This window comes from Suillus paluster (assembly GCF_016628075.1).
Source record: "Suillus paluster strain FC165 chromosome Unknown EDB91scaffold_5, whole genome shotgun sequence".
NCBI classification, from domain to species: domain Eukaryota; kingdom Fungi; phylum Basidiomycota; class Agaricomycetes; order Boletales; family Suillaceae; genus Suillus; species Suillus paluster.
The window spans coordinates 114,512-126,942 of record NW_024537565.1 but is presented as its reverse complement, the minus strand read 5'-3'; the positions used below and the strand labels follow the sequence as shown (position 1 = coordinate 126,942).

General features: G+C 48.4%; 3 protein-coding genes across 3 annotated transcripts; 1 reads left to right on the top strand and 2 right to left on the bottom strand.

The window, feature by feature from the left end:
- Window positions 1-4,640: 4,640 nt before the first annotated feature.
- On the bottom strand, window positions 4,641-5,101 carry EDB91DRAFT_597501 (uncharacterized protein). Its single transcript, XM_041327819.1, has one exon. It carries the CDS (start codon window positions 4,920-4,922, stop codon window positions 4,689-4,691), a length of 234 nt encoding a protein of 77 aa, XP_041181986.1. The 5' UTR covers window positions 4,923-5,101; the 3' UTR covers window positions 4,641-4,688.
- A 413-nt stretch (window positions 5,102-5,514) lies between these two features.
- EDB91DRAFT_1243547 (uncharacterized protein) lies at window positions 5,515-6,886 on the top strand (the record flags this gene model as incomplete). Its single annotated transcript, XM_041322311.1, has 2 exons — window positions 5,515-6,279; window positions 6,347-6,886. 2 exons carry the CDS (start codon window positions 5,515-5,517, stop codon window positions 6,884-6,886), a joined length of 1,305 nt encoding a protein of 434 aa, XP_041181985.1.
- Window positions 6,887-10,941: 4,055 nt separating this feature from the next.
- EDB91DRAFT_1009470 (uncharacterized protein) lies at window positions 10,942-11,206 on the bottom strand (the record flags this gene model as incomplete). Its single annotated transcript, XM_041312388.1, has 2 exons — window positions 10,942-11,009; window positions 11,074-11,206. Coding segments are annotated over 2 exons (201 nt in total), but the record flags the coding sequence as incomplete, so codon positions are not given.
- Between the last annotated feature and the right edge of the window lie 1,225 nt (window positions 11,207-12,431).

The window sequence follows — 12,431 nt, the reverse complement described above, 5'->3', positions numbered from 1 at the left end:
TCGGCATGTGACAGACTGCGCCTTTCCGATGTGAACACACGTTATTCTTGGGCATCTCCGTTCTGGGCGTAAGCGCATATGTTTGAACCTATGGGGAACTTCGCTAATTAGGGTACTTTGGTGGATCAAGTTCACACTAGTTTGCCGGAGGAGAGGCTAAGAAAGGCGTGAGACCGTGATTAGGGCGCTGGGCACAGGTTAAGGTTGATCAGGTGGATACGAGGCAACAGCGCTAGTGAGCGGACTGCCCTGCCCGTCCGTCCTGATTGTCAAGCCCACAGCGAGTCGGACATTGGAGGATTTCCATTGACAAGACTGCGTTCGATGTCCATTGCTAACGACGAAGGTCAGTATCTTGGTTTGTCCCACGGAAATCCAGGACCACAGGCGAAATGACCCACCAACTTAAAATATAACGCAGTTGACCTATTTTTTGCAAGATGATCACATCAGCGCTTCACTAGAGAATATGCAAGCCGCATGTCAGCGCAAATCTCTGAGAGGGCGTGTGGTAAGCACCTTGCCCAAAGAAACTGATTGGGAAATGTCGTGAGAGTCTAGCCAAGCTCCATGGCCGACGCCACCTCCGCTATCCCAAAATACATGTCTTTTTCGACCACGCCGGGTCCCTCAGATCGGAAAGACTAGTAAGTAAGTCGCCTCTCTAATGCAAGCTCATAAGCCTATAAGTTGACATTGAACATCAGCATCTTTCGGTCTTTCGACCTTGTCAGATGTTGAAGTCCTTCAGCCTGTCACCCAGTGTGACACACGAGGCAGCTTTCGAAGCACTCACGCCAGTCCATACTTCACGGACAAGCCCCTGTCCTCGATCGTTAATATGGAGCTAGCTTTCGCGCCAGCTGGACGGGCCTTCACGCGTATCAATGATACACCTCTGGAGATGGGGGCCGGCAGCGGATAGCCGGTGGACTTGCATGCCATAGACTGGGCGGTCACGGAACAACACAGAACCTCGCCTATCTACAGAATAGTATATAGTTGGCTTCGAGCACTGCCCGTCTATTTCAAGCATAACCTTTCATATACAGGCTTATGCATGCAGTGACTTGCAGTGTATGAAGGCACGGCTTACTCAGTGTCGAGTTCAGCTTTGCTGCGGAGGACCTTTCACGCTGCGTATATGAGCAGCCTTCTGAGGTATACAGGGCCTTGTTTCTGAACTGAATCCCAAGCAATCACAAATTCAGGTCTTGGGTTTTGATATCTCAGTCACTCACGTTCAATAGAAAGCACCGATGCACTTCTACTTTCACATTGTCAAATTCACCTTGGTACTGGCGGTACATGCTGCTGATGTTAATCTAAGCAGAATCACCCCAAGTGGGCTCACTGCGCCTGAATGTCACCTCCGAGACCCTGTGAGCAATCGATTCCTTTGTGAGTACATCCTCGGCGGGTCAGAATCGATGTCGTCTTACCAGTACCTTTAAAAAGCACTGAACACTGTCGACTAGCCTCGAGGTATTGGTAAGCTTCATAGACATGCGAGAACTTCCACGTCTCCCTGGCATCACCCTACCCACGATGTAGGAACACTGGGTGGAAGAAGGAGCGTTGCCCTTTAATTAGACCAGTAAAGTCACACAGACGAGTGCCTGACACTGGGGACTCGACAACCTCTGGCCACACCCGTATCATCCCGGCCTGGTTCTGCGGAGGACCACGGGTCTTTAACATAGGAGTTGACGATATCGTCGGGAGGCAGGAATTATGAATTCAATTAAAGGTCAACTGGATAGTTCTGGAATGCTAATGGGAATCTGACTGAGAAATACTCGGTCAGATGATCCACGAACCCCACAGTCTTCTCTGCGCAGCATCCTTCTGCGCTTTCAGTGCGGAATTCTATACCAGTTCAACCAGTCCTAGGAAGAGCAGATCTCCGTCTCCTGGTAAGTTAGACCCCATCTGAGCAACGAACTACTCACATACTACTCCGGTCATTCCCACCAATCAGAGGCTGTTCAGTGGTCAGGGAATCTTACAGTGCCTTTATGGAAATCCTTTCATCTATGCTGACACAGTCCAGACTTCGAAGGGCGGCCGGGTCAAGAATGAGACACCCTCTAATTAATACTAGACCAGTACGCCCTAGCTTCTCAGGAATCCTCGCGATCGACCTTTAACCCAACAAGGTTATCCATGATCTGAATCATCGAGACAAGATCCAGCTTAATAGGAAGGCCGCCAGATGGTCGGCGCAGTATGGATGGGTCCTTCGAGGCCAACTGGCCTCGACTTCCGATCGTAATCGATTCCGAGATGAGTGAGAAAGATAAGATCGATATCCCGGAGTCTGGGCTTACACATACAATAGATTAGATTTGGAATGGTTCAATTTGATGCCGGCGTTTCCAAAACGATTCGTTTGAATGGACCTTTATGGATTATTTAACGGCACGTCTTGAAAGTTCAGGGTACTTCAGCGAAGTGGATTCGGAATACGGCTCCTGAAGTCCAACATCTTCAAGCTCTCTCCCTCCGAATTGCTTTTGTGCGACTAACCTCCAATCAGACGTAGCCACAGGAACAGCACCTAATGGCACGCGGCGTTTCCTAAAATATCGACTATGGCAAGTCTCCAGCTGCCCGGTTGACTTCCCCTGGTATTTGTCAACTCGACATGGCTTCGGCAAGGACCGGTTGATCCTTGGTAAGTATGACATTTGAATTTCGTGGCGTTTTCCGATGTTAGACAAAAGTCAATAAAGACGCTTAGATGGTTCATAAGCAGAGTGCCTGAGGAATCTTATCGCATCCTGGAAGCTTTTGGTATGGAAGGGGGCCAGGGTGAGTATCTAATCTATGTTCTTAGTACAGAAGTAGACTGACGTAATACACCCGAATATGCTTCTATCGAGTATCCCGCTCATCAAGGAAATTGTAGCTCGCCGAAGGAAAGATATTCCCATCATCACTGGCGCTGCGTTCGCTGGCTTTTAAGCATCACTGTATCGACGTCACAACCCATGCGTCTCATGCGAATGTCGCCACTGAACCAGCGTGGAGCGTTCAGCAAAGAAGACTCCACATTCAGTAGACGAAAGGTTAGTTACTTCTACCGAGTTTATGTCCAAATCGTATGATGGCGTAATTGGGATGCTCACCTTTCCTACGGGGAACTCGAATCAAGGGTACTGACGCACTCCAACATCCACTGGTTCGAGCATCATTCGCCGACATGGCCATTGGCTGCGTTCAACCAATGGCCAATAAAGCGCCTCCTACAAAGGAAGCGTCGGATGCGCGTACCTCTCGAAGCGCTCGCATTCCACTCCACATGACTCCACCCCTAGCTGGACGACTAACTTACAAGTAAATGTCAAATCCACGTAAATCCACTCGCGTATGTAACTCGAGAAGTTGATGCCACTCACAGCAACTACGTTGCTCCATTGTCAAACTTCACGACCAATGGCCTTTTGGTCGCGCTTAATCACGTGGTAGTCGGTTCCGCGATAAAGAGTCCGTAATATCCTGTCAATGTCATTCTCCTTTCGCAAAGGTCACTGGAACAACTTCGGAGACAGGTAGGAGCACAATACGACTGAAATGGGAATTGTGTTTCATCGACAATGACTCTGAGCTGGCCATTTCAATTGTGAGCTCTTTTGGCCGGCAATCATCCACCCGATAATCAGCAGCCTAATCGCACTGATCAATGCACGATGGAATAGTGCCTTGTGGCACCCAAGGAAGCTACACCGATTTATTCGAACAACTTATCGATGAGTGATGGAAGGACACGGATAAGAACGGCTATCGCGAATATCATTATGTGTCAATAATTATCACGGAGGTGATGCGCACCTTTGAATCGATTGACATGCGAGTTGGAGAAGTTTCCGTCCGAAATTCTGAACGCCACATGACGAACTTCCACTGGTAATGACGTTGCAAGCTGGGAAACGCTTGGATTCCTGAGTGTAGGGCGCTGTGTACTTGATCTGGATGCATTCTCGATCACCTGCGCAGCGTTGAGTTCAACCCGATCTCGACATCCAGAGCCACAATTTGCAAACGGGTTGCTTCATTTTGCGATGTCTCTGATGATTTCGAGAACCACAAATGCAGTGAAGCTGTAGAAATCTAGACAACGAACAATATATCAGAACAATGTATCAGATATGGAGGATTCGGCGCAAACCATTCAACCAATGGACCATCTATTGTGTTTTGCACTGTAATACCAAGACATTGAGTGGAATGGCGCCACACCATACTCCCAAAATTTAAATAAAAAGAAGATCGACAAACATGATCGGTCGGATCCAAACATCGAAAACAAATATAGTTCGACGGAGCGTAACCCTACGACCCTTTGAGAGAATACGGTATGAATGTTATCGACAAACTCTAACGTACTATGATGAACTTCCAAGAAGCTCTTAATCTTGGCAAATGCGGGGATGATGTACAGGCTTAACGATACCGATGATCACATTACTGACGCCATGAATATTGATCAGATTCATGGATCAATCCGTCTACCAAGGACGCCGGAGACACGACCAGGTGTTGAGGCATCGGGATTGCACTCAGTACGTCGGCGACGAGGAGGTCAGTGATCAGCCTGGCTAACGGGTGGTAACGCGGGCACAGTGACAGGTAGAATGAGTGAAAAACACGGAAGTATAGCGGCCACGAAATGAGACTAGCTTCGCCTACGCCTCGTTGACCGGGGGTTGCGGATCGACAAGCAAAGTGAAGCCGAAACTAGTACTAAACCAGCGTAGGGTCGGATAAGTTATAGGTTGGCGGAAATTGTACGAACGAGTGATTGAGGGAGCGGATGATAGCTCAGCAGAGTGACGCGGTCGAACGGCAGTAACTGACCTGAGTCCGTAGGTCGCGACGCCGAAGGGAGATAACAGGGAAGGGAAACTCAGGAAGTACATGACGTATAAAATAGCATATGCGGTGGGGGATAATAATTATGACTCGCAGGTGATCAGCGCTGTAAGGTAACTGTGGCGTTGCAGCTTATGATCGGTTTTAGTTGATGCGGTAGGCACGGCCGCTCGGAGAGAGCAGCTGAGTAAAATTCGGGAGCTCATTGTTTGCCGTGGAAAGACGTGTCGTTGTTTTCCCTCAGGGTGGGAATGATGAGAAAGGTAAATATCCGGCGAGACACCCGGCGTGGCACCAATGAGAATGACCTTTAAAAGGAAATTATCGGGAATAAGCGGAGTAAAATAAATTAGAAAATGAAATTGGGAGTTATATAGAAAAGGGAGAGGCTTCGTTCCGTCATCTATGACACCGGATCTAGGCCAACACCGTTTTCTGGGGTCGCAGGATATTGCCGTGAACGTGTGGTTTTACAAGTCAAATCACACATGCCAGGCGATCTACTACAAACGAATCTTCTCCTTGCTTCCCCCTTGCCACTTGGAATCTTTAATTGCGTGTTATCCTCGTGTTTTCAGCGAGGCGGTCAATGCGAATCACCAGACCATCACAATACACAAGAAGTACATAATATCATCCATGGCCATCCCAAAGCTTGATTCTTCTCCTTCTATTTACCAACAATCCATCTCCCGCACCCCTAGTTCAACTTCAACGACCTCCTCAAGACTTTGTGACAACACAACGCCTACGAAACGTATCCCATCGTCTGGAACGCATTCACCACGAAGTCGAGTCTGTACACCGAATAAACTGACACCCTCTGCTCATTCACAACCTACACTTGCAATGTCTATAGTTGCACCCACTCCTCGTACTCCTCAGCCACAGGGCACTTCCTCACGCCTTCAATCACCCCGCTCACCTCCTCCACGATCATCATCGCGGTCTGAGCGCCTCTTGCGAGATACCCTCAGGAAAGATAATACCCTTCGTACCACTGTCACCTCCCGCGCACGTTCTCGGTCGCGGTCAACGTGTAGTGACTGTGATGACGACGAGTTCTTTCAACCTATTCTGCTCTTCCAATCGTCGCGCAGGAATAGCGGAGCTTCTGCCCGGAATGTTCAGTCGAAGACCTTCTACGTCCCGAACGAGAACGAAGACTCGTCCTATGCACAGCTACTCAGGTCGAGCTCAGACTCGGATTCAAAGGGCTATCCTATTTCTTCCATCCAGCAAGAGAAACTGGACGAAAGTCTTTCGACATCATTACCACGTCCCTATGTGCTCAGCAGTGAAACAGCGCCTCATGAGGCAGTTTTGAAGTCACGCCTAGAACGCGTGCTCCAGCGGGGAATGCGCGAAGAGGAAAGGCGAATAAAGAGGTCGCCGGATGATGAGGTGAGCGCTTATCATGCACCACACGGTGTGCCCCTGAATTACATACTGATAACTATATCCTGTGCAGTCTTCATCAGCATCTCCACCCTCATCAGCGCGCTCGCTATCAAATTCATTCTCAAATTCTCATTCATCTGAGAAGTCGCACGTGACTGCACCTGAAGTGGAAATACCGCCTTCTTTATCATCGAATCGCGGCCGAGCGCATAGAAATTCGCAGTCGACGTCTGTCACTTACGTGCAAAAATCACCACGATCACCGCGATCGCAGGGAGAGACCTCGCCGTGGATGACGACACCTCTTCCGCCTTCTCCGCCATTCTCGACTCCATCAAAGAAGTCACCTTCTTCACCATACACCACTCCTTCACCGCACTCACAGCACCCGGCAATGCTCTCAACCTTTTCGAGCGTCAACTCCAAAATACCAGTGAATCAACCGCAGTTTGATCTGCGCGCAGCATCACAGGCTTGTAAGCAGGTTTCAGGATACGTGAGCTTCGCGAGTGTTGCTGGCCTCGGCGCACCGCCCGGCGTAGGCGACGACGAAGCGAGCATAAAGGAACCACGCCGTGGCCGTGGCCGTGGGCGGTGGTGGGTTTTCTAGATTACATATACTGGGATGGATTTTTGGTTTCCCCAAAGAGGACATCGCGATCATACTGGACGGCATCCTGAATGGGAGGAACAAGACTATGTTATGTTAATTTAATCCCTTTCCGACGATTTCTGGAGGCTTATGCCTGTACCCGCTTATGCATGGACGGGTGTCTCTGCTACGTTTATGATGTAGCTCTTCTTTGTATTCCTTGTGTACGATGCTATAATACGCTCCTGATCCAAAATGTCTCGATTGCGACATGCTGTGTAGTGTTCACATAAATAGCTACGATACCCGATTTATAATGCATGGCTGCGGATGACCGAGAGCAACCAACATTTGCGGTGATCTTCGAGACGTGGCACAGCCGTGATGAGTTGCTTGGCCATTACCCTTGAGTAGCCTAGTTACTGAATCTAGTACTAGTCCTCCCCCATGCAAACCATATAGAGCGTAGACAGTCATCCTTCTTTACGATGATTCTGCTGCGGACGGAAGCGGAAGTCAAAACCATGCTTATCATTCTAAGTAGAATATGCCCATCTAGCAATCAGTGCGAGAGTAACCGCCACGTCGCTTCCGCTGCCAGTACACCTTATCACTGTCATGAAACGAGCGTCGAAAGAAACGTGTTTAAATAGATTTTCATCTGAGTGCGCACCTGGCAAACTCGTGCTACACGATAACGTCAATCAAATCACCGCACGTCAAGAGCAACCATATCGTCATCTATTAACTTACCAGCAGATGAAACTTCAAGAACCAAGCTTAGGTCACCTTGATGAAAACACCCCTTACAGTTATGAATCAGTAATGATGTGCGTGTTACATACTGCATGTGTCATCATGATGTACAATCGGAGGGTCGTCACTTGCGATTAGTATGATGCTTACTGGATGCGAATGAATCGGTGATAGATCATTTACGTCGTACATACGTGGGTACTTATGTGCAGGTTAAAACGTAGTTGCTGAGAGTCATACAGTAGTCGACGAGAAGTTCCGCACGTGGGGAGGCCGTGGCCGTGGGCTGCGAACTCGCCACCTCGGAGTCGCTAGGCACCTGCATGGTATATTATTATTTAAGAATATCATCCAGATCCCCTCAGAACGCCCTCATCGATCCCGCGACTCCATGATGCCCTGATTTCGATCCGAGGCGTTCGCTCATAAGCCGTAGAGGTAGCCTGATGACTCCTTCCGAGGAGTGTGGGGATGAGGATCTGATGGGGCCCCGTGAACGTTCGGGTATCGTGGGTGCGATGGGGCAGGTTGGAGCGTGTTATCTCCGCAGGGATTCAGTGATGCTGGCAGAAACTTTTCGCCTGGAGTAGGTTTCCGACAAGAGCAAAGGAGTCGGTTGCAGTACATGTACAGTGACCGTGGGTGCCTGGAACTCCTCGTTGCTCCTTACCAGCGTGATCCCAAAACTCAAACGGAGCTTTTTACGCTGCGTCAATTGATGTACCGGAATAAACAGTACCACCTACTCCTTTCGTGGAGGTCAGCTGGGCCTCAACATCATGGATCATTGTGCGCTTGATTGCTCAGCAAGTGCGTGTACCGGCAATGGCAATCTCATCAATGTACGCACTCAGGCTGCACCTCGGCTATCGTGATTGGACAACTGCTCTGACACGTTTGGATGGTCGTGGACTTCAGTCCTTCATGTCACCGTTCCCGATCATGCAGCCTGTGTATATCATGCAGTTATTCAATACCTGTGATAATGACCGCAAGGCTCACGTTGGCCATAACCGACTCAGATGTCTTCTTTCTAGGCGAGGTAATAAGGTTGATCGATATCTACAAGGCACATATCTGCAAGGCACATCTCGCCTTCATTGGTCTTGAATCTGATTCAAAAGTGGCACCCGCTTTTGAATCTTGATCTGGAATTTCACGTCGGATAAGATGCAGAATACTTAATCGTGCTGGAATGGAGGTCCAAAAGAAAACCTCACATACAGGCTGTAGAGTATAACCGATGAACGGATAGAAAATTATGCCGAAAGTCGTACCCCTGGGCCCTAACGGGTTGGTAGATCAGCCGACTCAAAGAGGTCGCAGGACCGTGACAGAATGAGGACCATGAAAATGTGCAACTTTGTAGAGTGGAGGGCGAGATCTTATCTTGCCTGCATCGGGCACGAAATCGGGCATGGGGAATGGAAGCTGATTTAGATTGCTACTTGAGAGGTGAGTAAATGAAGCAAGTTAGATGGACAGTCAACTAAGCTCACACGTGGCGGATTCTTGCATGTAGAGAGGGTTGACGGAGAGCCAAAACGAGCAGCTTTTTGGCGTTTTCATGGCAAGTAATGATCATGAAATGGAGCATACGTGCACGTGGTCCTGACACGACGATCCAAAATCCTTTTGCGCGTCGTCGTCGCAATGAACGTGATACAAGAGTATTGCGGTGCTTCAGGGCGTCGTACGAGCTATAGCTCAGGGGTATCAGTTGTTTGGCAGTCACAATTGTGTCCTGGGTGACAGGATCTACTCGGTCCAGAAGCCTGAGCCAACGATACTGTTGCAGGCTTGCAGTTTCTATATTGGTATATGAAAAGATCAGCAAACACGGCATAGCCTACGATACTCCTCATGGAGCCCAGCGCTGGGCGGGGCACCGCCTAGCCGCTCGACAGATAAGGTGAAGGTACTGTCATTCGCTCACCTGTGATGGGGTATACTACTTAGTCGGCAAGTAAGTGCTTATGATCTGAGGCACGCGGTTGTCCCCCTTCGATAAAACTTGGATGGTCCCCCACTGTGAAAGTAATTCATGGACATTGATTAACTTGTAAAACTTACCCAAAGTCAGAGAACGCTTTGCCCTCAGCACTCAATAGGTAACCACATTCCTCGACGACCTCGTGACTTGACATATACTTGACTAGGTTACGACTGCCCATTTCGGAGGTTCTCGCTCTGGAGACCACTTCACAATACAGAAAAGACAGTTATTTAAACTGGTCTGTATTATGTACCCGCGTTGGCGGCGAGAATATCCAGGCGCTCTGGCCCTTCAGCATCCAACCTTTTAACGAAAGAGCAGACATTGTCAAAAGAAGACAGCTCCAGCGACCGCGAATCAATACTGTCTGGTTGAGTTCCAGCGCAGCGTTCGTAGAGAGCTAAGCACATGCGCATGAATTATTTACCACTGCATTAGATGACGGACATACCTTCCAATGTCTGCTCGCACTGAAGTGCGTCTCTACATGTCGTAATGAGCAAGCTAGGCTTCTTGTTCGCAAAATGGGCCGATGGGCCTCAAATCCTAATCCAACGTTCGCTCCAGCTATGATGGCCGTCCTCCCATCCGCCGACTCTCCTGGAATTTCTTTAGCGAACCAACTCAAGACCTCGTGACAAGGCATTAAACTGGTTTGCTAAAGAAATTCCAGAGGCCCAACTTGTCCATGGAACTAAGTTACGACTTTACTTTGAAAAGATTTCGTCTGTATTTGAACTGTCACTGAGAGAAGTTTAATCGTTATAGTAGGCACACCGGTGTACGGTGTGGATCATGATCAGATAAAATGATATGATCCTGAAAAGTTCAAGTAATTATAGTAAATTATTACCTTGTTTACAAGGTCACTACGGCTGATAATTGTGGCTGAAGAGAACCAACTTGTGTACACATGGGAATTTATGGACAAATTTGGCATCCAGTTCTCTCACTACTTATCTTACTACTTACCAAGTAGGCGACTCTGGCATGGAACGAGAATGTGAGCGGTGCTCGCAGCTCTACCCTCCTCACTTAGTAACTGCCTTTGGTGTAACCGGGTGGCGAACGGTGTAAATAGGTGGAGCTTGCACTGCCTAATCACACCTCGTAGCTGACCTGCGCGCACTTTGACGCATCACTGGTAGATCTCGCACCCGTTGCGTATGCCATGATCGTAGTCTCTTTGCCTTCTGTGCCACCATCGCGAAACGTGGACCAAAACTCGCAGCGCCCACTTGTCATACAGTATACACCTTAACTCGCACAACTGGTACTACAACATCCCAATGTCTTCTAACACTACTTCACGTGTCGTCTTTTCTTTCCACCATTGCTCCGTCTCCCGATCCATCATTGCCAACCTTTCATCTTCAATTCTCAAATGTTCTGACGGATGTGTCATCAGCAAGTTCTCGTCAAAATCTCAACAACCGAACTCCGTCTCGGCCACGAGCTCGCGATAGTGCGACATAGACATTGAATGGAGTAAGCCCCGCGGTAGGTGGTGTCGCAATGTCTATAATGGCGTTATTGATGGTCTGACCTTGTGACCGATAGTCCGTGAACGAGTATGCTGGTGTGAGAGGCAGCTGCCGTCTTCTTATGGATTTCGGGTGATTTCCGTGGATAACGGTAAACATGCGCTCCATTGGAACTAACAGTATTATGTTCTTCTCCAGACCTTCAAGCTGAACCGCTTTCGTACGGTTCAGCTTAATAAGAACATATGCTGGTGGATATGTCAGTTCCACGATTGCAGCTGTCGGCGAGAATTCTGTTTCACGTTCATCAAGAACGATTTTCGTTATTTCGCCTCGAGAACCGTTGGCGATGTCTAGGTCAGTTTCCACGTTGAAAGTCACCATGACATGCATACGAGAACCACGTTCTGATCCCACCCCTTCAATACGAATCAAAACTCAAAGGTGCACTTGTGGAGGTTCACATGGCATTTTGCCATCATCGCATCAACAAATCGAAGCGCGACGTTTTTAATTCCATTTTACGAGAACTCATTGTACTCTCACCGCCGGCAGCCATGCCAACCAGCCCCTTCAAACGTCGCCGCCTCAACGCAGGACCTTCAACAGAACGAACCAATAAAGGAAAACGACCAATCAGAGGATCCGGGTCTTCACCTTGAAGAATTGTGGTATGTGTTCAGTCTATTCACTGGCATCATCATTGTTCGTACACTAATTACCTTCCACAGTTGAACATCGTGCAGGCTAGTACCCAAAGGATCTCCAAACATGTAACAAGTATTGTTGTACTACTACGTATATTCCTACCAATATGCTCAAAATTCGTCACTTAATAACTCAAGGATTGCAGCCTCGCACCTCTGTACAAAAATGTATCTCACTATGTAATGTTGTACAAAATACTTCGGAAGATCGTTTGCTACTTTACACTGTACAGAAACAGTAAACAAGGTTCCTGCCGACGAAGTTCGGCCCCATCCTCTAGTTAGTAATACGGCTATATATACAAGAGTTCGTGTCATAACCCTGCACTCACATGTGTTTCTGATTCCTGGAATGCCTCCCGATGGTAAAAAACATCGATGGATGGAACAAGTTTCAAGTTGATCAAACAAATAAACATCACGGGCGCATTAAGCAGTGGCAGGCGCGTGTCAAAATAGTCACGCTTCAGCGCTTCAGCCTCTGACACCTGCTAGGTCCTGCAAGTTGGACCTATCCACTGCTCTCTAGGTGCGTCTCATAGATTTATGTCCATGATACAAGCTATCGATAGACCCAACACAATTCTGTGTTGATTGAAAACGCTGTGACACTGTCCAAC